Raw genomic sequence first — 27,487 nt, 5'->3', positions numbered from 1 at the left:
TTATGGGGCTTCTTCCTTTCCTTCTCTCTCTAACTCTCCTTTTCCCAGTGACTGTATTTTCTGCCACTGTTGTCACCTGGGCATCAGACGCTAGGTTCTTCAGACTTTGAATTTAAACCTGCACCAGTGACCCTCCTGGGGACTTTTGGGCTTCCACATCAGACTGGAGCTATATCATTGGCCCCTCTCTCATTCTAAGGTTTTGGTAACTCAGCAGCTACCAGTATCACTGGCTCTCCAGCCTGCAAGATATCTGTTGTGTAATTTTACAGACTCTGTAATAGTGTGAGCCAGTCTACAAAATTACTCTTACTATTGTATGTGTTCTGCTGCTCTGTCTCTCTGGAGCACTCTAACTAATGCATGAGAGAACAGGTAAAGAGACGAGTGAGTCTAGAGGAGTATTAAAAAGAAGGATTTAAAGGCAGGTGTGATGGCTCAAGCCTGTAATCCTAGCTACTTTGGGAGGAGGAATTCAGGAGATCATGGTTCTGAGACCAGCCCAGCCATAAAAGTTCTCAAGCCCAGCCATGAAAGTTCTCCATCTGAGTCAGTGGCTGGCAATAGTGGCATATGCCTGTTATCCCAGCAACTGGGGAAGCACATGGCTGGGTATTGTGGTATGCACCTGCATTCCTAGCAACACTGGAAAGGCAAGCAGGAGGATAACAGCCTAGGCCTTACTTCAAAAACAACCAAAGTGACCCAGTCATACCACTTCTAGGCATCTATTCTGAACAACAGGAACCAATATACAAGGACACATGCACCTCCATGGTCATTGCAGCACTGTTCTTCACAATAGCTAGGATATGGAAACAACCCAAATGTCCCATTACAGATAAATGGATCCAAAAATTGTGGTATCTGTACACAATGGAATATTATGCAGCCACTAGAAAGGACAAAATAATGGCACTTGCAAGGAAATGGATAGAGCTAGAAGAAATCATGTTGAGCAAGGTAAGCCAAGTGCAAAAAGACAAATAGCACATGGTCTCCCTGATAAGTGGATGTTAAATCCAAAATGTTAGGTTATACTGCAAAATTAACAAGACTTAAGAAACAAAGGACTTCCAGTCATCTGGTCGAATCACTACTAAATAACACCATGCTGCTGATCACACATATGGTATATATGTGCACACTGGAGGTAAACCAGGAAGATGACACAGAACTAGAGGGAATCAGGGAAAAACATACAACAGCAGGACCCATCAGCTGCACTGGACATTGACCAAAATGAACTAAGCAACTCAAGGCAGCGATGGGAGGGAGGGAACAGGTGGGAAAGAGGGAACAGCTGATGCTATGCAAAATAAAAGAAATGTACATATCACCCAATGTGGAAGAAATAAGTGTATCGCAAAGCTCATAGAACTCATAAATGTTATAGACCATGATAGACAATTCAATCCATGAAAGTTAGATTGTGTTTATGACTTTAACTAAGCTTCACTATCGCACAATACTGTGAAATTTGGGAAATTATGTAACCACTTAATCACAATAAAAAATTTGAAAAAAAAAACAAAGTAACATAACTTGTACAATAAAATGTTCACCTCAAAAAGCTGTTGTCTTGTACTAGTGGTATACATTAGTAACAATTGTAGTATTGTTTAATTCTTAAAGTTTTGAATTATGGATGAAATATTCAATAAAAGTTATTCTGAAATTTATTTTAAATAGTAATAATAATAACCAAAAGAGGCAAAAGAGATAAAAAACGTGGCTCACATGGTAGAGTGCCTGCCTAGCAAGCAGTACCACCAATCAAAAAGGCTCTCTTAAAAGAAGTACTTGCAGACTCTGGCAAGTACACGGCTCTTGGCAGTGAAGGGGAAATCAGAGCCCAGGACTGCTGGAGAGAACACTGAACTACTTTGAGCTCAGATTTCGGATCTAGATGGTGATATCCTAGGATACTGAAGCAAAGCTGGGCAATGGAATTGTTTCTGGTGAGCTTCACAGAATCATGGAGAAAGGGGAAGGTGACAGAATACTAAAAGTGGCTGAATCAGAAATGGAAAGAAAAGTAATTGCAGATTTCTAGGTGATGAGTCTAGAAGACACTGCTGAAATAACTGACTATCAGAAGACAGTGATCCTCAAGAGCCAGCAAGGGCTTATGAGAGCTACAGGCACCTGAGGCTCTTCCAGAGGTTCCTGAGTGGGCGCTCAGGGAACATGATACAGCATTTCTGGTTTTAACAAGGCATTTGGCAAAGGTTTCTCATGTGTGAATAAAAAGTTGATGTGCAATAGGCTGGAAGGCTGTCCCTGACTATTCCATTGAGGGCAATGTGTTAGTCATCTTTCCATCATTGTGACAAAATACCTGAGAGAAATCAACTTAAAGAAAGAAAGCTTTATTTCAGCTCCGATTCAAGAGTTTTTAGTCTATGGCTTAATGTAACAGAACGGTGTTCTCTCACAGCTGTGGAGGGTAAAAATCCAAAATCAATGTTTATTTTATATTCTCTCAGAAGGTTCTAGGAGATAATCTACTTCTGCCTTTGTCTTAGGTGGTCTTCGTGGCAAACTTTGGTTTTGCTTGGCTATATAGTGTCATTCTGGTGTCTGCCTATAAATCCCTTACATCACACGGTGTCCTCCCATCTTACTACATGGGTGTTTGGTTTTTCTCTTCTCATAAAGACCTCAGTCTTGTCAGATTAGGGTTGCCTAATGACCTAACTTGTTTACTTCTTTAAAGACTTTCCAAATAAGCTCACTTTCATGGGTGCTGGGACTAGAACTTCAAGAAATTCTTGTGGGGAACACAGTTCAGATCTTAACGCTCCTAACTTGACTCATCCACAAGCTTCACTGTCATCTGATAGATATTCTGTGCTTCTAATTGTTCTAGACAAACTCTTACCTCTTATCTTTGACTTCCTATTTTCTCCCACTCCATGTCTAAAATGCATCAGAATACTATGGCCAGCCGTGAGTCATATACATAATCTCCTACATCTAATACCTGATCTGAACCATTAGCACTCACATGACCACAAGCAAACACCAGATCACATCACCCTTTTGCACAAGACCCCGCCCATCTCCATGCCACTGAGCTTGTCCACCCACATCCTTAATCTGTCTCATTTCTAGTTTCCCTGTTGTTCTGCTCTGGCTCCAGCTTGATCATGATTATTCATGCAGAGCTGTCTGCTCAGGATCTTTGCACTGACTCTTCCCTCTACCTCCCCTATATTCTTCCCCACCCCATGACAGATCCCTACCTCCTTCTCTGCTCAGATTCCATTTTCTCAAAGACACCCTTTTAAAATACCAACTCACCTTTCTCAAGCCCCTTTCATGCTCGTGTTTTACCAGAATGCTTTACTCTTCTCCACACTGTACATTACTGGAATTGTCTGTCCTTTGTCTCTACTGCTGAAATGTGATCTCCGTGAGGCAGGCAACTTGTAGGTTTTGTTCATAGATCCAGGAGTGGACACAGCCCTTCCTGGCCCTAAGGAACGACACACACCAAGGAAAATCTCTCAGATGTCGCCTCTTATTTATTCTCTCTGCCACATCTGTGGTCATGGTCCTCAATGACTTTAGTATCTCTGTGAACAAATTTATCTAAAATGCTATATTTTTTCTGGCACCAGTAGCACATACTTATTATTGTTATTACTTAGGAGACAGGAATCAGGAAGATTATTATTTGAGATCAGCCCTGGCAAAAAGGTTTACAAGACCCCATCTCAACCAGTAGTCAGACAAGGTTGGATCCATCTGTTATCCAGCTATACAAGAGGCTATAATTAAGAGGGTTGTGGTTCTAGGCTAGCCTAGCCAAAAAGTTTGTGATATCTCATCTCAGTAGAAAAATCTGGGCATGGTGGCATGTTCCTGCCATCTCAGCTGTGGCAGGAAGCCTGTATAGAAGAAGGATCACAGTTTAGGCCAAACTGGGCAAAAAAAATCAGACCAAATCTCAAAAGCAACAAGTGCAAAATGGTCTGCAAAAGCAGAACACCTGCCTAACAAGCACAAAGCCCTGAATTCAAACCCCCCTGGATTGTCATAAATAAATAATTAAAAATTTTAAAGACAGATTTTAAGTTGTACATAAACAACATAGTGTCACCTTTTCAAGAGAAAAGATCAGAAAACACATACCAGGTAAGCCTGGGCACATGACTGTCCTCATCCATTGAAAAGAGATAAAAATAGTATTTGACCTCACAGGGTTTGTGAAGATTAAATGAGTTAATGTATAACCACATAGCAGACAGACAGGGAGCAGTATGTAAGTATATTTTAAGAATATGTGTTTGAACCTGGAGAATATTATGCTAAAGGAAATAAGAGAAAGGATGGATACCAAGCTGGGAGCAGTGGCTCACTTCTGTAATACTAATTACTCATGAGGTTGCAGTAAAGAGGGTTGTGGTTCAAGGCTGATGTGGGCAAATATGCCGGGCATATAGGCATGCACCTGTAGTTTCCTAGCTTCTCATGAGGCAAAGGTAGGAAGATTGCATCCAAAGCAAAACAAGAGATTCAATCTGAAAAATAAGTATAACAAGAACAGATTGGGGTGCATGGCTCAAGTGGTATAGTACCACCAGAAAAAGGAGAAATACTGTATCATTCCATTTATTCAAGGTATCTAAAGTATTCAAGCTCATAGAAGCAAACAATAGAATGGGAGCTGTAGAGGATGAGGAAGGGAACAAACACATTTGATGCTCAGTGGATACAGCTTCAGTTATTGAAGATCAATGACATTTTGCTTGTACTAATCAAGGCCATGTCTTCCCATGTTTGTGAAGACCTTGTTTCATGGGTTTTTTAACCATATTTTTTAAAAAAGAAAATAATATCTTAGTCACTACCCCCTTGTTGCATTGAATTTTCTCAAAGTAAAGGACTTATTCAAGATCTTATACCACTAAATGTCAGCGGGTAGCAAGAACCAAGCCTTTGCTTCCCAGGGATCTCTGCCCTCTTGGCACTGTCTGTCAGAATCCAGATTACAAATGATCTCTGCAGAGCGGGGAGGGATACCTTTGCTCCCTGAGGAGAAAAAGCCTCACATGTTGGCTTCATAACATTCTTCTGTTGCCCATAGGCTGAGCAATGAGAAATGAATAATCCAGACATTGGTTTTATTGATAGATGGCTAGGGCTTTGCAAACAGGAGAGTAAACAAAAGACCCATCTTAATTGCAAGCTTCATTAGAACTAACCAAGACTAAAATCCTTTTTTAAAATGGTGAGTGGCATTGAGGATATGTCCCCATCTGAAGGGGCACTTGGTCTGTGCAAACAGCAAAATTAATTGTATCTTCTATGTTGCAGTAGATAGAAACTCCTGCCCTAATTAATTCTTATATCCTCGTCCAATATGAATATGCTAGGGAAAGGTGACATCTGAGTATTGCTTTGTTTTCTCTCTTCTTAACAAGGAATTCTCTGCTAGGTATTTTAGATGCTGAGTTTCCTCCTGTCCTGGAGATTCTCCTAATTGGTTGATGCTTTCTTTCCATGGCAATTCACCAAAAAGTGGATTTGGACTGGAGAAGGCAATGATGTCACCTTATCAAAGTGCCACGGATTGGGTTGGCTTTCCTGGGTACTCGCTCACTTTTATGTTTCTCTGGAAACAGCAAGCTACTTGCTAAGTGGGGCCAGAGGCTGCTTTTGGATTTTTCAGGCTTACCAAAGCACCCTTTGACACCTCCGAGTCCTTGCAGCAGCTCACAAGGGGACTGATCTTCTTCCTCAGAAGCAGAAAAACACTGGGCTGGGATACAGGGTGGTAGAAACATGCTATTGTTACCTGTCACCCAAATAACCTGACACCTGCAGGGCTGCCTGGGGACAGGCCTACTGCACAGGCAGGGGAGAAGGTATGGATAGGCCTATTCCTTTGCTCGCTTCCTGAAGGAGTACAGCAACCCTCCAGACCAAGGATGGTGTATTCTTGGGTGGTTCTTTCATTGCTGAGTGTGTGGATACAAACACCCAAGAATACTGTTTCAGAGCTTGAAGGAGAGACTGGGCTTAGGCATCTCAATAAACCACTGCAAATCTTTTTTTTTTTTTTAATTTTTATTTTTTGCCAGTGCCTAAGCACTGTCCCTGAGCTTCTTTTTGCTCAAGGTTAGTGCTGTACCGCTTGAGCCATAGCATTACTTCTGGCCTTTTCTGTGTATGTAGTACTGAGGAATCGAACCCAGGGCTTCATGCATGCTAGGTAAGCACTCTACCACTAAGCCACATTCCCACTCCAAATCTTGATGGCTTAAGACAAAAACAGTATATATCAGATGTGTGGTTCTTCTGATGTGGATGCCCCAGATGGTCTTACTCACCTGTTGTCTGTCTGGAGCTGGAGGCTAGTCTGGAGAGGCCTGGACAGGACTGGCTCCTCCCTGATCCATGTAGCCTTTCTGTTAAATTTTGGGGCAGCCTAGACTTCTTCCTGAGAGTTGTCAGGGCTTTAAAAATAGTAAGACAGGGTAAATAAACCCTGGTACACAAATTCCTTGTGTCTGTATTCCATTTGCTGAAGTTCTATTGGTCAAAGCAAGTCACATGACCAAGCTCAGAACCAGACTGAGAAGGTTGATCCCAAGGGTCTTTCCCACAAAATCTCCTCAGGAAGACCATGCCAGAAGCCATGCTCTGTCCCTTCATGGGTGAGTGCTGCACAGTCAGTGTGGGGTGGCTCTTCTATGAAGGATGTGGAAAGGAAAGGTTCTTTTTCTATGAGGAAACCTTGTGGGGTATGGCGCATGTATGTTCAAGTTGCAAGCAGTGAGTTTAGGCAGTCACTTTACTTTCCTCAGGCCTGGTTTCTTAACCTGTCTCCAAGGCCTATCCATACCTGCCCCCAGGGGGCTCCTCAGGTTAACAAATGTTGTAAAGCATGGTGACTGCTATGTGATTCACACCCATGTGGTGGCATCATATGGGGGCAGTAGAAGGGTCCCGTGGGAAGTGGGACAGTGCCACTCCTGATGTAACAGGGTCGTCTTCCCGGAGCTTGGCTAAGCCCCAGTCTGTGGTTTTCCCAGATCCCAGGAGGCTAGACAAATACCCCACAAGTAGAAAGAAAGCTCAGTTGGCTTCTTGCAGACTAAAAGGCCTGTTCATGTTTGTTGTTCAAAATGGAAACAAATCACCTTCCTCGATTGTTTATCCCCCAACAGCAACTTCCGGTTGACTTCCATCCACATCCCATCATGGCCCAGGATAGCTTTTGCTCCCCATCGTCAGAAGTAGCAGCTCCTTTGCAGTATCCACGCTTGACTTCTCTGTGCATTGGATGCCTCTGATTTGTTCCTGGCAGTTCCTCAGGCTGTGGCTCTGGCCTCTCAAGGGACGCTTCCCTCATGACCTCACTGCTCCATCCTTCTCTATCCTTTACTTGTTGGTGTTCCCCAAATCCTATGCTTAACCCTGTTACCAGGTACCATCATTTCCGATGGATGACTTCTGCCATATTCCTGACTCCAGGTCATCTTCATCCTCATTGGTGTCCCTACTCTCTTTGGCCCCCAACTTGCTTCTTTCACTCCAGGTCAATCGCATAAACCTAGTAGGTTTTCAAACCCAATTTATCTTTCCCATATGTCTTAGTCTCTCAGGCTGCTCTAATAAAATCCAGTAGACTTACAGGATTAAATGATACAAAATTTTTTCTCACCATTTCAGAAGATAAAAGTCCAAGATGAGAGGGCTAGCAAGGTGAATGTCCTCTTCCTGGCTGTGGACAACTGCCTTTTTATCATGTGTTCATGTGATGAAAAAAGAGCCTTTGGGGTGTGTGTGTGTGTGTGTGTGTGTGTGTGTGTGTGTGTGTGTGTGTGTGTCTGTGTGTGTCTGTGTGTGTCTGTGTGTGTGTGTGTGTCTGTGTGTGTGTGTGTGTGTCTGTGTCTGTGTGTGTCTGTGTGTGTGTGTGTGTGTGTATCTGTGTGTCTGTGTGTGTGTGTGTGTATCTGTGTGTCTGTGTGTGTCTGTGTGTGTGTGTGTGTGTGTCTGTGTCTGTGTCTGTGTGTGTGTGTGTGTATCTTCTTATTATAAGGGCACTAATCCTATCATGGGATCCCACTCTCATTACCTGCCAAAGCCCCCCCCTCACACCACCACCTTGGAGGTTAGGGCCTCCACAGAGGTATTGGAACCTTTCTCCCTGCTGAGTTCCAGTCCACATTCTCCTTCCCCTAGTAACTCAAGCCAGAAAGTGATGTCATTTCCCACTGTGCCAAGTGTCTCTTGGGTCCTTTGTCCTCTCAGTCCCTGCAGCCACTGCCCTTTGAGCCGATATTCATACTCCACACACACACGGCCATGGCCACCCCACCTCTACGTTTGCCCCCATGAGCTCAGCCTTGCTTCCAGAACACTCAATCACTCTCCTCTCTATTCTATTTTCTTGTATCCTCAGACACAGAAATATCCTGTCTTGTCCTCTCTCTGGCTCGCTCCATCTCTCACTCATTTTCCCAGCACCTTGGCTCTCTACTACCCTTATCTTCCTGTAATACCTAACCAAGCGTGATGCAGCTCCTCTGGTCCTTCCTGGGGTAGTCCCTGCCCCCCTCCCCAGACAGCCTGTGGGAATTCCTGCTCTCCTGTTAGGGTCATCTTGGTGAGACTTGCCTTGGCCCCTGTGTAGCATGAGCTCTATGCACGCCCTATTTATCATACCACAGTGTATGGCAGGCTCTTGTGACTAGGTGTCTCCCTTAATGACCTGTGAGCTCCTTGGGGGCAGGAATCATTCATTACTCTGTACTCCAGTGTCTGCCCATATATACTCAGCGACAGGAAATGAGCATCAGATGAATAAATGAATGAGTGGGTGAGAGTAGTAGGGTAGGATCAATAACCTCTTTCCTACATTGAATCATTTCCAGGGTCCTGGGACAGTCCTCAGCTGCCAGCCCCTGCACTTCCTGTACACACATTTGCCAAGCCCTAAACCATGGGTATTCCTTTCCAACCCACAGCACTCTTGTTTTCATGTCCCAACCTCAAAAATAAAGCCTCTTCCCACCTCACCTGCAACAGGAAGAGGCTGATCTAGACCCTCTCCTCACTCATCCTGCCTTTCCGCCTACACTGCCCAATTCTCATGTCCTTTTGAGCTGTCCTACTCTCTGCCCATTTGGCACAATGTAGCCTTTTATTACATCAGTGTGTTCTGCTGTCTGGCCTGTTCATTGTTTTAAGTATGCAGGAGTCCTTGTTGTGGACAAGAACTTTATGCTTCTCTACTTCCATGGGCCTTGGACATTTGCTTAATGCAAGTACTGCTGTATATTCATAACTGGCCTTGGAATTCTCCTCACTTCCCCACCTATCTCCCTTTCTCTGAGCTGCCATCCTTTTGGAAAAGACACAGTGACCTAAGAGTCATGTCAGCAGACTTGGGTTCAAATCTAGGCTCCACCATCTCAAGCTGTGAGACTCCACACACATAGTTTAACCCCCTGTGTTTCTGTTTCTTTGCCTGTGTAGCCCTCCCTGAGGGACTGTTGTGAGGATGAAATGAAATGTCACTCAGTACAGTGCCTAGCACTCAGAATGCTCAATAAATCCTCCCCTAAATGATCCATCACAGACTCTCTCCTGAGTGGCACCTAACACAGTAAGTGTTATAAAAATGTTAGACAAGTATGCAAATAGTCTTAAAGGGTTGCCCTTGAAACGTGCCCTTTGCACATAGTTGAATGGGAGGCCGCTGTCCCCTGGAGCAGGAGAGGAGGGTAGGAGAAGGTGCTGGTGAGGTTTCTCCACTTCCAACAAGGGCTTCCCTTTCCACTGGGGACATACCCTGTGTTCCAAATCTTACGTTGGTATAGAGTGGGTTATAGGGGCAGCCAAGGGGGAGCCCCGCTGTAATCAGGCACTTTGAGAGCCACAATAGCCAGGTCTTCCACCTAGTCACTCCAGGGTTTAAGGTTTCTTTTTCTTAGTTTAAGCAGGTCTCAGTATGGCTGTCTGACTGGGGTTTTCCTATATTCCCAGAGGCATGGCCGACCAAGACACCATAGCCAAAGCTAAAAACTGCTCACTTCTCTCCCTCTTACCAGAGCTCCCAAGAGTTCCTGACCCCTGGTCCCTTCCTAAGCTGCCTCCTACGACTAGCTGCTGGCCCCTGGGCTGCATCAGAGAGGGGACAGTATTATAGCCTATCTGTGTTGGCTGGACAGGCAAGTCAAGCAGGTGGCTCTCACCTATGTGATTTCCCTTTCCCATACTGGTTTATCATGGGGTGAGAATATGCAAACCAGCAGTAGCTGTTTCTATAAGAAAGCTGGGACCTAGCCTAATTAAGAAAAACTGTATCAGAGTCACCTGGAGAGCTGTATTCTAAAATGCAGATTCCTAGGACTCACCTCGGAAATTTCAACTCCACCAGTCTGCCTGGAGCCCAGAAAAAAGCTCCTGAAAAATGCTGATGCTTTAGAGCCACAAACTTGCTCAGCTCTTATTCCTTTAACAAAGGTGGGTACTTTGCGACCAGAGAGGTCTCATACCCTTACAATTTAGTAATGTAGGCCTAAAGCTCAGTCCCAGCTTTGTTCTCACATTGCTCATCCATGGGGTGAAAATGGAGCGTATGGGTAAGGTCTGTAGGGAAGAATTGACTTGAGACCAGACAGACTGAGAAGAGCCAAGCTTGGGAGATGGCTCATTGGACATCTGTTAAAAGGTCCTGTGGTTTGAGTACATATAGGTCCTCTACTCTAGCAAGCTATCCTTGTCAATGGAGGGGACACTCTGCAACCTACTGCTGCTGGGCAGGTGGGGAATGAAGCTTGGGACCTGCATTTGGTCCTGTTAGGAATCTAATTTGAAGTTGACTTGATGGTGACCAGATGTATGGATTTGATATGGAGACAGAAAGTTGGGACATGGCCTAACTTCACCCATACAGACAGTCCCAAGTCCTGAATAGATTGAAGGGGTTTTGTCCTCATCTAAACATTCTTCTTCCCTTCTAGAATAATGAAACTCTGAAGAGGTACAGCTGGGCCTCTCACTCCAGCAGTTGACACTGAAGTTTCTGGACTAGCAGGTGTAGCCCCCACGGAGACAGGCTGTACTTCTGGATCAAAAGCATGTAAACCAGAAAAAGCAAAATGAGTGAGCTCTAGGCAACCTTGGAAGGGGGAAAGCACGTGCTGGAGCCAGGCTGCTGTGCAGGCCACTGGAAAGAGCCTCTTAGCACCAGGAATTAGGGGTCAGAGCCACAATCCCTTTGGCCTGCGTGGTCAGGCTGTTGCTAGAAGTACTATAGAAAGGAGAAATCTGTTCTTTTTTTCTGATAACCAAGAAGCAGTTTGATGGCACTATGAAAAAGCTCCCCAGGCAAGCAGACTTTAAGTAAATAAAAGCACAAAAATAGATTTTTCAAACCATGTCCTTCCAGAGCATAGTAGGATTTACTGAGAAATTGGATTGAATTCCCCTTGGCTCACCTGACTGCTGAGTGAAGGAATTCAAAGGAAAGATCTGTGTTTCCCTAGCAGATCCACCAAAGCAGGGCCCGCTGGAGGGCTGACAGCTCTAATGTGTGACCTTTTGAAAGGCAGATGGGAGTGTCTGAACAAACGAGGGATATTCAAATTGCAGGCTGGAGATAGGGAACAAGGCTTAGCTAGACCACCATACCCCTAAACCCTGCCCCCATGTTAGTTTCCTGAGCTATGAGGGCTCCTGAGCAACCTCCAGGAATACAGGGTTATTTTATAGTAGTGATGAGGGTTGGCCCAAAGCATCCATATACCCTGATGCCATGCCTCTTGAATATCAAGGCTGCTTGCTGTTTGCTGGATGGCCAGCCTAGTGGTGGAGTTAGAATCTGACCACAATGCACAGAGGAGGTTTTCTCTAAAACCAGTGAATGAGGGTTAAAATGTCAGGATATCAGTGGCCTTCTGTTTTAGGTGGATCTTCAGAATCCAGATTTTGGCCAGTCCAAACCACCTTAGGACCTAAATATAATGCCCTGAACCACAGAACTTTATTATTGGTAGAAGTGTGCTGGTCTACTGGCTCTCTAAAAAAATTTTAAAGCCATGATTTGTAGTGTTTTCCAGTTTCCAAGGTGTAAATACTCCTACTGTGTCGATTTCAAACTAAAGATGGGAAAGAAAACACTAAATGTGGAGTTGGGAAGCAAGATGTACAGTTGACTCCTGAGAGTGGTTCAAGTCAGGTCTATCACATCACAGAACCATGTGAGATTGACTGCAAAGAATACAGGAGTAGGAATAAAGAGGAGTGAAATAAACCAGGTGCCAGGGATACCCTTAAAAATACCCCTGCATAGCCGGGCGCTGGTGGCTCACGCCTGTAATCCTAGCTACTCAGGAGGCTGAGATCTGAGGATCACGGTTCAAAGCCAGCCCGGGCAGGAAAGACTGTGAGACTCCTATCTCCAATAAACCACCAGAAAACCGGAAGTGGCGCTGTAGCTCAAGTGGTAGAGTGCTCGCCTTGAGCTGAAGAGCTGAAGGACAGCGCCCAGGCCCAGAGTTCAAGCCCCACAACCGACAAAAAAAAAAAAAAAAATACCCCTGCATGTACAGGTCCTTCCTCCCTTGAGTAACAGGATCTTAACCAGCAAGAGGTTCCATATGACTAGACTAACTAGATGTCAGTGGGTGGCCAGTGATCCTAGGTCTACCATTTTAATAGTTGTGTTACAGGGATGGTTGGACAGCTTTAAATGGTTATCATTGTCCCTTGAAGAGCTTGTTAAAAATGCATTCTCCTGGACCCCATCCCTCAAAGTTTCTGATGCCATAGACCTGGGAAGGGATCCAAGCATCTATATTTGGCAAGAAAATTACAGGTAGTAGTCAGACTTTGAGAAACCCTGGCCTACTGTTTACTTACACTGTGGCTTGGATGACTAGAAGTTCAAGGTCTAGTGACTTTTAACACAGTGACTTTATTCTTAGTATTCACTACTGTGCTCCAGAGACACAGCTTTTTTTTTTTTTTAATACCACCATGCAAAATCTGATTCTAAATCATATTTATTGAGACCATCTCCTGTACATGTAATGGACATTTCTTTTCACCTTAGCAGCTACTCAATTGGCTACCCATCCTATTTTATAGATGAAAAGAGCAAGGTCCTGAGACATTTCCCAAAGAAGTGGTGTCATGACTCCAAGCCATCTTACTCCAGAACTTGCCTTGTAAGCGTGATGCTGAGCTGACTTTGTAAAACAGAGTGTGTTCCTCTGAGGGTCTTTGGCTTGTGGCTTAGCTAATTCAGGCTGAAGTTCAGTTCTATTTCATAGGCCTGTGAGATGCAAACACTGATGTAAGGCCACTCATTTAATCCTAGCAGCAACCTGAATGGGCAAGTGTGACTATTTTCCAGAAAAGGAAAGGTAAATGAAGAAAGGTTCTATGGTGTATCCAATGCTGCATAGCTAGCTAGGAAGAGAATGGAAATTTCTTGTTCCTTCCTCCTCTATAGCTGTCCAATTGAGTCTCCCAAGTGATTCTTTACACTAATATAAAACAGCTTTGATTCTTTGGTGCTCCCTTAAACATTTGAGCATGTTTCTGGCGCTCTTCACTTTTGACTGCTAAATGTCTCTGTCTATAAATAAAACATTAGTGTACAGACATATCCACCACATCTTCAAACTCCACATACAGGATCTTCTTGCAACAATAAAAGGCAAAGACTGCATCCATGAGGAGAAAGGTTTAGATGTCTGTGAGGGAATAGAGAGCTTCCTGGAGGAGACTGCACTAAACTAGACCCTCACAGGATGGACAGGGTTGCAGGAAACATTGGGGGGGGGGGGAGGAGAAGAGAAGGGCATTGTGGGGAAGATCTGGTGGGAGCTGATCCCAAGGCCTCATAAAGTCTGTGCAGAGGCTCCCTTTTCTCCTCAGCCCATAACTAGTTTCATGCTTGATTTGGAACTGAAGACATTGTGGTTTTCTCCTCCAGTCGATCGATCTTCTTTTCCATTACCTTAAAACAGCTTTTTGTAACCCTCTCTCTCTGTATGATGGCTTTTTCTTCTGGGGCCCCTGTGCTCAGATGACAACTGTTATAAGCAGAGCACCATCAGACTAGGCTGCTGGGATGTGAGATGGCTGAGGAGCCTGTGCATAGGGAGATGCCCAGTGTTGCTTTATGTCCTCTTAGAGCAGACCTGCATGCCTGTCCCTCATGATCACTGTGGTGCAATGGCTGGTCCAGCCAGAGCAGCATCCTTGTGAGCAACCATTCCTGGGAGAATGGTTTGGGATATGTCAGCAGCTTCCTCTCAGATGGCTGCCTCAATGGCTTGAATGCTTTGGCCACCAATTCGGGGAAATTAAGCAGTTCCTTTACATTGTCCTCTGGCTCTGCTGGGTACACATACTTCTCTTGTTGGAGCCAAATGGCACATTTACTTCTGAGCACTGGCAGCCTCATTGTAATATTGAAGGTGCTTGGGTGCTCCAGAGACTTGACTAATGGCCATCTGGGAGGAGAATAAAACAAAACAACAACTACACAACTGTTACAGTCTTTGCCAGTTATGGATAAAACCACAGCCAGTTCTTCTCAGATACAAACAAGCGCCACAGCATCAAAGGTCTCTCATCCTGGATGTGTTGAATAGGAATCTGTTCACTACTGCCATGGTCTTCATCAAGATTCATGGATTCTGATCCAGTATCTCTTTATCATCCTTCCATCTGCAAGCAAAACGCCAATGTATATACCCTTTGACCTCTGAGCAGAGGCGGGTATGTCTGAAATGATGGGAAGTTCCTGAAGTGCGCATTTTCTTTGCTCTGTGTATTACTATCTCCATCGCATGTTCTGGTTGGCATTGCCAGCAATCATTTGATAGAGGAGGTCTGCCAGGATACAGGGCCACTGGCAAAGACCTCTTCTTTTGTCTTGACACAGCTCACATTTCCTGAGTTTGTGGAGCATCCACTGAGAGCTTCTTCATGGACTCTACTTTTATTCTTGTCCTGTACTCTGTCGTCCAATAAATCTCTCAAATTGCTGTTTTGGAACAAATGGTAAATTTGTCTCCATAGTGGATGGATACTGCCTGGCTCCTCTTGAGGCTGACCATTCCGTTTCTATTTTAAAATCTCTAACAGTGGCAAACTATTAGGGAGAACTGCTTCTTTCCTAATTGTCCTATTCTCAGCAGAACTATGAAAGCCCTCAGTGTGGCATGGACTTGACTCTCATAGGAAACTGACCACCCAACCCCATTCCTTTGTCCTGGGCTCTCTATCTTGCTTTCACCTAAATAGAAGCAGAACTTCTCAGTCCATGACTTACAAGAAGTGGACATCGCATTCTTTGATATACTTCTGAATAGCCTTTTTTTTTTTTTTTTAAGTGAAAAGACTACTCATTGTCAGAAGTTTGGATCAGTTGCCTGCGAGGAAGGTTAGGATTCAGACTTGCATTAACATGAGCAGAACTGTGGTGCGCTGAAGAAGATGGCAGTGTGCACCAAACTTTGCCATGCTCTCCTGTAGATTATAGTGCAGCCCCTGAAAACCAAATCACACTTCTTACTGTTGGTTGTTTCTTTTTAAAAAAAAAATTCACTTACTGTTTAAATCCCCATCTCAGTTCTGTTATTCAAAAATGTACATTTGGTATAGCAATGACAGGTGAAGAAAGAACTAAATATACCTTAAGACCACTGTGCTTAAAATGATATAATGTTTATGATAGCCAGGAAATGATAGGATGGATGGATGGATGGATGGATGGATGGATGGATGGATGGATGGATGGATGGATGATGGCTTCACTAGCTCCTCTTATGAGTGGACCACTCCAATTTTGTGTTTAGTTGCTTTTTCAAGAATTTTCTGTGGAGTATGGATGTGGCCTCCTCCCTCGCCCTTCTTCCTCATCTCTCCTGACACTCTTCCTGTTAGACCAGTCATCAGAACTAAAGAGCTGGAAAGGAACTTAAAGAACCAGTTAGTCCATCCTCCAGTCTCAGTCAGGATACCACATGAGAGGGTGAACTGTCTTGTATGAAAAGACATGAAAGGAGATGTTTCCATTGATTTCTCCCTTGACCCACTTAAGGTGTTCTAATGGCACTTTCATGTTCAGCCTGAAAATTCTCTTTGACCATGTCTTAGTGCATTTTCTGCTGTTATAACAGAATGCCAGATACTGTGATTTGTAATGAAATTTGTTTCTTACGGTTTAAGAGTTTGGGAAGTCCAAGGTCAAGCACCCTCCTATATTGAGGACCTTCCTGCACCCAGCAAGGTGCAAGGCAATGGATGGGGGAAGGGGTTGAACTCATCCTGTTATCAGGAACTTACTTCTGTTATAACTTTCCACTCACATGGTATTGATGTTATTCCTCTGCCCTCAAACCTAATCAGCTCTTAAAAGTCATACACCAATGTGTTGGGGATGAAATTTCCAGTACATGAACTTTGGGGGAACATATAGCAGACTATAATTTGTCTTAGAAGGAACTTTAGGGGAACATATAACAGACTATAATTTGTCTCAGAAGAGAAAACATTATATGGAGATCATCACTTCCTTATTCCCAAACCCTCTGCCCTAATTCCTGAAATATGGTTCTGACCTCCCCTCCCTGAGACCTCTCCTAGGTGAAGGAATAGAAAAAGGGATGGCATCACAGACTGCCAGGATACCCTACCTGAACCTAAGAGATAACCCCAATTGAAAGCAGGAAGAATCAGCCTGTAATCAACTGGAAACTGGCCTAGCCAAGCTTTATATTTCTCTGACCAGTAATGGTGCAGGTAAGGAAAGCAAAAAATTAAAAAAATACAAACAAGTCCTATAGAACAAGAGTGGAGAAAAAATCCCCACAGAGGCTTAGTGACATTGTGAAAACTTAGATACCAATAACAGTCCTCAAGCTAAAAGGAAATATGAGCATAAAGATGTACATGAACATTTAAATGAGCCAAGAAGTAGAAGCAATGAAGGAAGAAAATGTAGTAATGACTCTTGACTATCCCAAAGCATTTGTAGGACTCCACTAATTGGTTCTTAAAGTGCCACTCAGCATGAAAGCCAGGAGGAAGAGACTAGTATTTCCCCCTAGGTGGACACTTCTTTCTTCTCTCTGATTAAGTTAGAGTGAAGTATACCATTTTCGCTGACATACCTTACTTGAACGTTGAACATGGTGTGCCATCCTGTCCTCCATATAGAACCTGGGCTTCTGTATGGAGGCTGTCCCGACCATGCAGCTTATCTCCAAGCCCAATTCACACTAAAGCAAGGACAGCTGTAGCCAGGATAATGTGCCATTGCACCTTACTTGAACACAGAAACCTACCAAGTGGATACATGCGTCTCAGGACCACATCTTAAGTGTCAGTCAAGGAGCAGTACCTCTGATGGGGAGAAGCCTGAGTATTCCTGCAGCTGCTCGAGAGAGTCAAGTCTGTTCTGCTAGCCACAGGAACTTTTTTAGGGACTAATTATTGGTGTCATTGCCTAAGCCAGGCCTAAATCCTCTGTAAAACAGTACTCCTAGACACCACAATCATTACTGCTCGACCAGCTAGTCATATGTGTCTGCCGTGCTGGGCTTAGGTTGACACAGTGGGCCCTGGACTGAGTTGATCCAGTGTCATGCAGGGCAGAGCTGAGACAGGAAGGGTGGAAGAAATCTACATTGGCCCTGGATCACACACAGTCTTGATGGAAAGGACAGCTTAGGAGCCAGGAAATTGAAAAGCATACTGGAGGGAGTGTCTAGAAAGCACTGGAGCTTACCTCACAGATAGACTCAGAGGGCAGCCCTGCTAGGGTTGGGGATGGGGAGCAGCTCTGTTTGCCAGTGCAGAGACAAGCTAGCCTTCAGTTCTTCACTGGCATGGCCGACCTGGAACTTGCCTCCTTCTTAGATTCACCTACCACTTGTCTTCCAAGGTGCTCAAAGAATGAATAAATTGATATAATTATTGACCTCGTAATTTAGATAACAACATGGATATTAGGGCAATTTATTATCATTTACTACTTTCCTTGGAGAGAAGAGAAAATGAAGGAGTAGGGAAAATAAATCAACTTCTTGGGAGCTTCAGCCTAGTTAATGTATTAACATTGATTCAACAGACACCATATGACAGACTGTTTGGCTATGGAGATATAAAGGGGAATAAGTCATGATTCATCTTCCAGAAGATTGCAGTCTGGTGAGAGCCAGAGACATAAACCAGTTACTCCATTCTAGCCTTAGGGACACCCTGTTCTCACAGCTGAGTAGGAAGAAGTCTCCCAAAGAGGGGTCTGGTGAGTTTTAGAAACAAGAAAAGAACTTAGATAATATATTCTATGTTTACATCCATACTGTGTACCAGCCCCTTCGCAAATCGTCATTTAATTCCAAATGTGGAAACAGGTTACTGGAGATTATCATACCAAGTAGCAGAGTGACCCAGGACTTGAACTCAGGCCCCTTGCCTACAGGAGCCCAGCAATCAGGCAGTGCATTATTTAATTTATTTATTTATTTATTTTACTGGTCCTGGGGCTTGAATTCAGGGCCTGGACACTGTCCCTGAGCCTCTTTGTGCTCAAAGCTAGTGCTTTACCACTTGAGCCACAGCATCACTTCCAGTTTTTACTGAGTAATTTATTGTAGATAAGAGTCTCATGGACTTCTCTGCCTAGGCTGGCTTCAAACTGTGATCCTCAGATCTCAACCCTCTTGGGTGCCCAGTTCAGCCCCTCATGTCTCTAAAGGTCCTTTGTGAAGAAGGCTGTCTCATGTGGTGTGGGTTTGGTTAGTAAGTTGATTGGTTGTGTAGCTGGTTGATTGCTTTGGATGATTGGCAGGTAGGTTGATTGGTTGGCAGATGGATTGGTTGGCAGATAGCTTTTCAAGTTGGTTGGTTGATTGGCAGATAGGTTTTTGCAGGTTGGTTGGTGTTGGGAATCGAGAGTGAACATTGCTGTAGCCTTGGGAAACATCCACCTGTTTCCCAGTACCTGTCTCTGGCCAGGCAAAGTACTACCCAGCACAGCTCTAACAAAGGAGACCAAGGGCCATAGTCATCTTTTGTCTGCAGGAGGAGACTGGTTCCTACCACCTGTGCCATGCTGGCCGTCACAAGACTGCACTGCCCACCACTGCTTCCTTTCTAGTCTTCTATTTCTGTTTCCTTTCCCAGATTTCACTGGTTGTGATGCCCAGTGAAGGGTTTTCAGAGTTCAAAGAAACAGAGAGCAGCCACACTTTTTAGTGGGGAATATAACATTTAAGACGCCAGTTCGTTTGGTTCTATGGATTTCAAAAGATTTTGAAGCTGAGAAACAAATAAAATCACTCTGTCAGAGCAAAAAAATTTTTTTGTATATCCCCTCAAGCTTTTTATGTGGTGTAAATAATTAAAATACAACTGAAAAAAGTTTAATAAAAAGCAGTATAATGCACATATTAAGATGAATCAGCGAAAGGAAAGCTCTTAGGAGCAGCTTCACAGTATCCTGATTCCAGTCTGCTTGGAGGCAGTCATGTGCGCCCTTGAACCCCAGGGACCATTCTTCCAAATAATTTGGCCTGTCTGAGTCCCTTTAAGTGGAAGCCCACCAGTCAAAACCCCCAACGGCCAGTAGCACCCAGCCTCTGGCTGTTGTCACATGGTTGTCACATTCTCAGGTCCTACCACAGATCTGTGAAAGCACCTGCCACCCAGTGAGCAGAAGCTGACTTTTTAAGCAGGTCTCATACCTAGTGTGAGCCTAGTATGCTCAAATGAACATAAATACAATCTCATTTTTTTCTCACGATAATATTCTTGGAATAAGTTGAAAGGAAAATTTAGATTATAAAAGATTATTGTCAATATACTTTCATAGCTCTCTACCATGTGCACCTTAACATTTTAATACTCCTGGGGGGAAGGAGGTAGTTTCACAGCCCTGGAAAAGACCTTTGGGGAAACCCAAACCATTTCCCAGGACCTTATTATTTTTTCCATAAAGCTAAAGTTCAGAGTTGTCTGGCCGGCTGTCTTTTCCCTAGTGTAGGGAGCACAGTTTCCATTGATTGCCATTGAGCCATTCCCCTGCCTTCAAAGCCCTAGCAGCTTCTCTGTGCATCCTGTACTTTACCTGGAATCTCCATACACTGCAAAAGGAAGGAATCAACCCTTCCTCACTATTTCCTGAGTTCTACATCTTTTGAGGCCCCTCCAGTTGTTCCTTCATAATGTCAAAGTCTCACAGTAGCTAGTTTGATCTTGAATCCACAAAACCAGCTGTCTTCCCATCTTGGAAACAAATCCTATACAAATAGTGAATTGGAGACATTGTTTTGCCCTTTCCTTGACCTGAATCATTTTCTACAAGTGATTATCAGATATAAACTAAAAGTTTATATACACACAACTTTGCTTGGCAAAAGAATTCTCCTTAGAAAGCAGTTTATCTTAAACAAAATTCAATTCCTATTCTGCAGTATTTTTTAAGTATCTACTTTAGAAACATTTTGCAAATTGCACTGCAAAATCAGAGTCACTACTTCACTTTCATAGAAACTATTGTCCTAAATTTTCTCTGTATACAAAGCTCTGTCCCTTCCCCCTAACCTCTCTGCCATGGAGTTGGGGAAGTGGCTAGAGGAGGAGAGGTTATGTTGAGAAAGTAATGAACATTTTATACCTGTGTGAAAATTTTTAGATTGATCATTGATGCCATAATCATAGTTTTCTACTAGTCTAATGACTTCCTCCTCAGTTCACAAGTCTGCCTACAATCCAGTGTGAGTAGATGATACAGTGTTCTTTATTTGTATCTTGGGAAACTGAGCTAGCAAAGAGTGATACTAGGGTAGGAACTTACATTGGTATTGGTATACTAGTAAATGTTTTATCAAGTAGCTCTCCAAAGACACAAATCCTGCTTTGTGGTAGATGCTAATTTCTATGGTGTAAATACAGTAGCTTCCCAGCCTGGGAAGGTGGCTTATTGGTAGAGTGCTTGCCTAGCACGCATGAAGACCTGGGTTTGATTCCTCAGCACCACATAAACAGAAAAAGCTAGAAGTGGTGCTGTGGTTCAAGTGGTAGAATGCTAGCCTTGAGCAAAAGCAGCTCAGGGACAGTGCCCAGGCCCTGAGTTCAAGCCCCAGGACTGGCAAGTAGTAGTAGTAGTAGTAGTAGTAGTAGTAGTAGTAGTAGTAGTAGTAATACAGTAGCTTCCCCAATCCCTTATCCAAAGTTTTGCTTTTCATGGTTTCAGTTGACCACAGTCACCCACAGTCCAAAAAATTTAAGTAGAAAGCTACAGAAACAAACTTTATAGTTTATGCCATATTTAGTAGCCTGATGAAGTCTTGTGGTGTCCTGCTCAAGGTGTAATCATCCCCTTATTCAGAGTATTCACTCAATAGATAGCACCCACTCGTTAGTCTTAAGAATCTAAGGACAGCCATCAATCATCTAGGGCATCCATCTGTTTGAGCTCATTTGCCATTGCCATAGCAGAATGCCTGAGTCTGGGTAATGTATAAAGTTTATTTTAGCTCACAGTTCTGGAGGCTGGAAGTCCATATCAGGCAGTTACATCTAGTGAGGGCCTTATGTTCCATCATAATATGGTAGACAAGCAGGATAAGCAGAGGGAAGAAGGAAAGCATAAAGAGTGGACTCACTTGCTAACAAACTACTTCTGCTAAACAGAACCTACTCTCATGGAAAGCTATTAGTCAACCTCACTGACCTAATCACCTCTTAGTAGTCCCGCCTCCAACCCTGACAAAATGGCAGTCACGTTTCAACTTGAGTGGGAACAAACCACATTCAACAGTAGTACCTTCATCCATAAAATGGGGTCTTAACCAACTGGTAAACAGCATTTCACTGACAGAAAAACAGTGGCTTTAAAGAGTCAGTGCCCTGTCACCACATCCTGCTCCATGAATCACTACCAGGGAATCTCAAGCAAATTATTTTGCTTTTGTTCCCATCCCCATAAAACAGAGATATTATAGACTTCAAAGATTAATGAAGAGTAACGGAGATTAATTCTTACAGCACAAATTCTGGAAGGGTATATATTAACATATTAATTATCAGTAGCGTGTGGGATTATAGGTGGTTTCACTTTTTACTTTTTGTCCATCTTTCTTCAGTATTTGCACTGGTAAATGTTCAACAACCAGTTCTCCAAATGAAAAGGCCTGATTCATAGAGTTTTCCTATTCTTGTGGTATAAATGTTCCCATTATGACTGATTTCAGGCTACCACTGTGACACCATAAAATATGAAGCTGGGAAGAGGCATTCACAATGGCCCTCAGTAGTTGCTGCAAGCCCACTTGAGCACACCAGTTTTTGCTTTTGAATGTGCAGTGAATATTTTACTTAGAGATAGATTGAGAGAGAGAGAATACTAATTGAGTAGCTAGCATTGTGCCTATCAGTTAGTTCTGTCTTTTCTCCTTTATCCTCAGCACTTATTAATTCACCCTGTGGCTATGTGAAGTTGGGGAGTAAAGGATCCAAGTTTTCTTACCTTGCTTCCCTATTCCTAGGCTCCTAGATTCTGGACAGCCAAAAGAGGAAAGGAATTCTCAAATGGACAAGCAGGTCTGGATAGATAAATACAGGTTGAAATTGTCCTTAAAGGAAACCAAACTAGAAAAGGGGCTGAAGAGGAGGGAACCCATGGGCAGGGGGCCAGTGTTTGACTAGCTTGACTTGACCTTCAGCACAGTAGCACAGCAGATGAATGGGTGGGGAGGGAAGATGAGATGGGCTCTGCAGATCTCTGGAGAATACAGAGGAAAGAGACATAGGATGGTATTCTACAGCCCCTGCCAATGATCATTAGCTATGTCCAGTGAAGGACAGAAATGTATTCCACACCTTGCAGTGTCTGGTCTCAGCCAGCTAGCACTCAGCTCACGTACAGGTGAACAAGACATTTTTTATAATGTTTGGTATGGATGGGAATTTTCACTCTTTGGAAAAGTAGCAGTACTGAGGCTTGAACTTAAGGGTCTTATATTCTTGGTTGGCTTTTTTTGCCCATGGCCAGCATGCTACCACTTGAGCCACAGCTCCAGTTCCATTATTATTAATGATTGAGTATCTTTTATCCATTCATAGCTTGGCCTGTTGCAGAGGGATACTAAACAGCTCAATAAGTTCTCATTGAGTAAATTAATGGCTTAGCTATCACCTGCACATTCCTGGATAGAAATGTGACTTTAAATGAGATGCAAAGCCTTAATAAAGTTTGCCAGTAATTTTAAAATTTCTTCTGCCTTTTCTGTTTTTCTCAATTTTTTTTCATCCTCAAAGAACATGGGTCCTTCTTATTATTTAAAAAATGAATGTTATAGAGGGAAGGGTGACACTGTCCAAAAATAAATGTACTCTTTACCTGAATTATATAACTGTAAACCTTCTACACATCACCTTTATAGTAACATTTTTTTTGTTTGGTCAGGTAGGGCCTGAACTCTGGACCTGGGCGCTGTCCCTCAGCTCTTCAGCTCAAGGATAGTGCTCTACCAGTTAAGCCACAGCACCACTTGTGGCTTTTTCTGCTTATGTGGTGCTGAGGAATTGAATCCAGGGCCTCTTGCATGGTTGTGGGGCCTGAACTCTGGGCCTGGGCGCTGTCCCTCAGCTCTTCAGCTCTACTACTGGAGCCACAGTGCCACTTCTGGCTTTTTCTGCTTATGTGATGCTGAGGAATCGCACTCAGGTCTTCATGCATGCAAGACAAGCACTCTACCACTGAGCCACCTTCCCAGCCCCTATAGTAACAATTAAAAAAAATTTAAATGAATGTTATAAAAAAAATCCACAGATAAAAGTGAATCAAGAGCAGTATCAGCAGTTAATGCTCAGTAGGCCATGTGTGTCTTTCTATGAGGTTCTGAACTTCAGGTCCCACAGTCCACACGTGGGTGGGACCCTAAAGCTCATATCTGCATCATGGCTGAGCCCAGCATCAGGCTCTCTACTTGCTGCTTACCAGGCCCTGACTAATGATACTGTCAGGCCCAGGAAGACAGTGAAACAGTTCTCAGTCAGAGAAGAAATAGACATTGGTAAACTCTCCAATCTCTGCCCCATCACCCTCTCTCATAGCAAATATGCTGCCTCCATTGCTGAGTGCACAGAAGGGGACAACGCCCCCTCATAAAGCATGTTTCTTAGTTCTTAGTACCCCACATCATGAGGGACCCAGCTCATTCTTCTGGCCTAGGGTCACAGTTGGAGAAACCATCCAATGTAGGGGAAGGAGGGGGTTCATGAAAGACACAAGCCAAGTCTGGCATGTAAGGGCACAGGAGTATGGATGGAAGAACTTCTACTCACAACCAAGGAAGCTCAGGAGGTTTGTGACCCAGGTCCCTACACGCCTGTCATGTCATCAGCTCTTCCATCAGCCTGGTAAGTTCATGGCCATCCTATCCTTAGAGCCCTGGTGACTCACCTAGAGCCAGTCAGCCAAGAAGAGGCAGGTTAGAGGTGCCTCCAGGGCCTCCACCACACAGCAGAGCACTAGAAGATAGATGAGCATTGGTGTCCTCAAAACTGACCTTTTTGTGTTGAGACTGCTTTATTGAGATATAATTCCCACTAAAAGTATGCGATTCAAGGGTTTTTAATATATTCATAGAGATGAGTGGCTATCCCTACTGTAAGTCTTACATTTTCATCTCTCCTCTCCAAATAAACCCCGTATTCTGTGTGTGTGTGTGTGTGTGTGTGTGTGTGTGTGTGTGTGTGTGTGTGTTTAGTCATGGGGCTTGAACTCTGGGTCTGAGCACTGTCCCTCAGCTCTTTAGCTCAAGGCTAGTGCTCTACCACTTGAGCTACAGCACCACTTTCGGTTTTCTGGTGGTTTATTGGAGATAAGAGTTTCACGGACTTTCCTACCCGGGCTGGCTTTGAACCTCGATCCTCAGATCTCAGCCTCCTGAGTAGCTAGGTGTGAGCCACCAGTACCTGGCAACCCTGTACTCTTTAACCCTCATCCCTCAATCCTTCCAGGCTCCCCAGCTCAAGCCAAGAAGCCCTTAAGTACTTTTTATCTGTGCAGATCTGCCTATTCTGGACATTTCATATCAATGAGAGCATCCAGCATGAGGCCTTCCGTATCTGGCTCCTTTCATGTAGCATGTTTGAGTTCATCCATGCTGTAGCATGTGCCAGTACTTTTGTTTGTTATCATGGATGAGTAGTATTCTGCATGTGACATATTTTGTTTATCCATTCATTGATAGATGGGTATTTGGGCTTCCACATATGACTAATGCTGCTCTGAAAGTTCAAGAAGTTTTTGTGTGGACATACATTTTCTGTTCTCTGGTGAGATGAGAAGACTGTCAGTTTTCCTGAGTGGAATGAGAGATTCTTTCTGAGACCGTGGGGAAACTTGTGACAATGCTCATTCTCAACAAAAACTGCTGTTGACTAAGTCTTTCTTCATGACTTGTGTGGAACACTGCCTTTGAAGAAAATCCAAGAGGAAACGGTACACCTTCTGAGTCTTCATCGCTTTTCTCAAAACCCCCTGTTTTCATTTCCCCCACAGATATGCACTTATTTGGCCATTATCCAGCACATGACGACTTCTATCTCGTAGTGTGCAGTGCCTGTAATCAGGTCGTCAAGCCCCAGGTTTTCCAGTCGCACTGCGGTAAGTGGACTCCTAGCAGCCGCCGTTCTGGTGACAGTCGTGCGCCCCTGGGCCCCTAGCAGGGTTGCCCTGTGTCTTTCTTAGCCCATGGCTGTGGGTACACTTGTCCTGGGGTTGCTGCCTTTGTGTGCAGGGTGACCGGTTTAGAAGTTTAGTCCTACGGCAAGAATGCTCAGTCCTGTCAGGACAAATGAGAGGAAATCTAACTTGTCTTGCCATATGGGACTAGCTGGCGGGGGCTGGGGGGTACTCTGCAGGTAACTGAGACGGGGAAAGTGCTGGCTTGAGGAAGTGCTCTGCAGCCTGATGTGTACTGCTCCTGAAAGATGACCCATACAGAGGCTCCCCAGATTTGTACAAAACAGGGCTGAGCCCAAGGCAGCCCAGTATGTGAGTCACTGAGTGCTACCCCAGGAAATGGATGTAGAGAAGGCCTCAGGTTCCATCGTCCTTTTCTTTAAAAATCTAAATGTGTTGGCGAGTTTGTTTTTCCTGTGACCTGTGCTGGGAATAAGAATTCCCTTTACTCAGCCAACAGCAAACCCTGGACTCCATTCAGAGCAGGTGCCTGGCCATAAGACAGATGAAATCCTTGCACCACTCCCCTGCAGGGGCTAGCAAGGCACCCAACCTTAGAGAAGGAGTCAACTAATCTCTCTGGGCAGAAGTTTCCTTTTCTCTAAATGAGTGGGACCAGAGGATTTCCAAAGCTATCATTGGGAGCCCAGGACACTGTTTCTCAGCTGCCTTCTTTAAACCATAGCTCCATTGGATGAACATGAATTCTGAATGCCCTGCTTTACTGTTAAAGCTCCAAAAAAACACTTGATATTGTACCAAAAACCAAAAGTAATAAGGCAATTTCAACATTGAATGCACTTTCACAAATCACGTGCATTGTGCCTTTCTCCTATTCCTGACTCCTCCCCCCCCATTAGTTTTTACCATGCTGTAATAAATAGTCGTAAAGGAAAAGAAGAAAATGTACTTGGGACTATTAAATAGTTTATGTATATTGAATGGCATCTGTGGACATATACACATATGTAGATGTACACATATCATATATATCATATACACCGGCATTTTATATATATATACACACACAGACATTTTATATATACATATGTATACATATAAAATCTGTATCTGTGGATATTCTGTGTTTTGTGCTTGGAATATATAGGGAAAGAATCCAGACTCAAGAGATACCTGTTTGAGTTAGTCCAGGACTCTGACCCTCAAGGCAGAGCACTTTACATTGAGCACTGGTGAAGAGGCCGAGTCCTTCTTTGTGTCCTAAAGCCACTCTATTAGTGTCTTAGGGCCCTGAGGAGGTGACTTCTGTGAGTGCGTATGTCCAGCTCTGACATTTTTGTTTCTGGCAGCGTGAGGGTGGAAGGAACTAGCGTGTATTGGCACAAGTTGACCTTCTTGCCCAGGGCTCTGTGGCAAATGCCGCCTCTTCTGCCTGGAAGAGAGAAAAGGTCAAGCCTCTCCAAAGGGAGCTGGTCAGAGGCCTGGTGTAGTGCCACCAGCTGGGGACAGTTGGGAGGAGGGAGTGGTGCATCAAAAGCAGAGCAGTGGTGAGAACGTCCCACCCAGCTGGTTACTGGGTGAATAGCTGTGGCTGCTGTGTTGCTTCTGGGTGTTGGGTGAGGATGCAGCCACTAACTCATTCCCATTCCATATCCATTCACTCACTCACAGGGCTCTGTTCCTTTCTGGGCACCCAAATACAAGTTATCCAGAGAAAATTCAGCCCACATGGGGTTTGTTCTAGTGTAAACCACCAAAGGCTTCCCCCGAAACTTAGTCAAC

General features: G+C 44.0%; 1 protein-coding gene and 1 long non-coding RNA gene across 6 annotated transcripts in view; one reads left to right on the top strand and one right to left on the bottom strand.

Moving 5' to 3' along the window:
* LOC122111873 lies at window positions 1–25,639 on the bottom strand. Its single transcript, XR_006148057.1, has 4 exons — window positions 25,560–25,639; window positions 19,114–19,117; window positions 1,468–1,471; window positions 1–11 (listed from the first exon to the last, which is right to left on the bottom strand). It is a non-coding gene; the product is annotated as an uncharacterized LOC122111873 (long non-coding RNA).
* Atxn7l1 (ataxin 7 like 1) overlaps window positions 1–27,487 on the top strand; it is a 249,318-nt gene that overhangs the window by 60,265 nt on the left and 161,566 nt on the right. For all 5 annotated transcript variants that reach the window (XM_042684655.1, XM_042684653.1, XM_042684657.1 and 2 more), the window contains exon 3: window positions 25,562–25,666. In XM_042684655.1, coding sequence (XP_042540589.1) covers window positions 25,562–25,666 — 105 coding nt within the window. The remainder of the gene's footprint in view (window positions 1–25,561; window positions 25,667–27,487) is intronic.

The sequence above is a fragment of the Dipodomys spectabilis genome, unplaced genomic scaffold (genome assembly GCF_019054845.1).
Source record: "Dipodomys spectabilis isolate Male_0828 unplaced genomic scaffold, ASM1905484v1 ptg000089l, whole genome shotgun sequence".
Classification (NCBI taxonomy): domain Eukaryota; kingdom Metazoa; phylum Chordata; class Mammalia; order Rodentia; family Heteromyidae; genus Dipodomys; species Dipodomys spectabilis.
The sequence above is the reverse complement of the archived record's forward strand: the minus strand, read 5'-3'. Positions and strand labels throughout refer to the sequence as shown.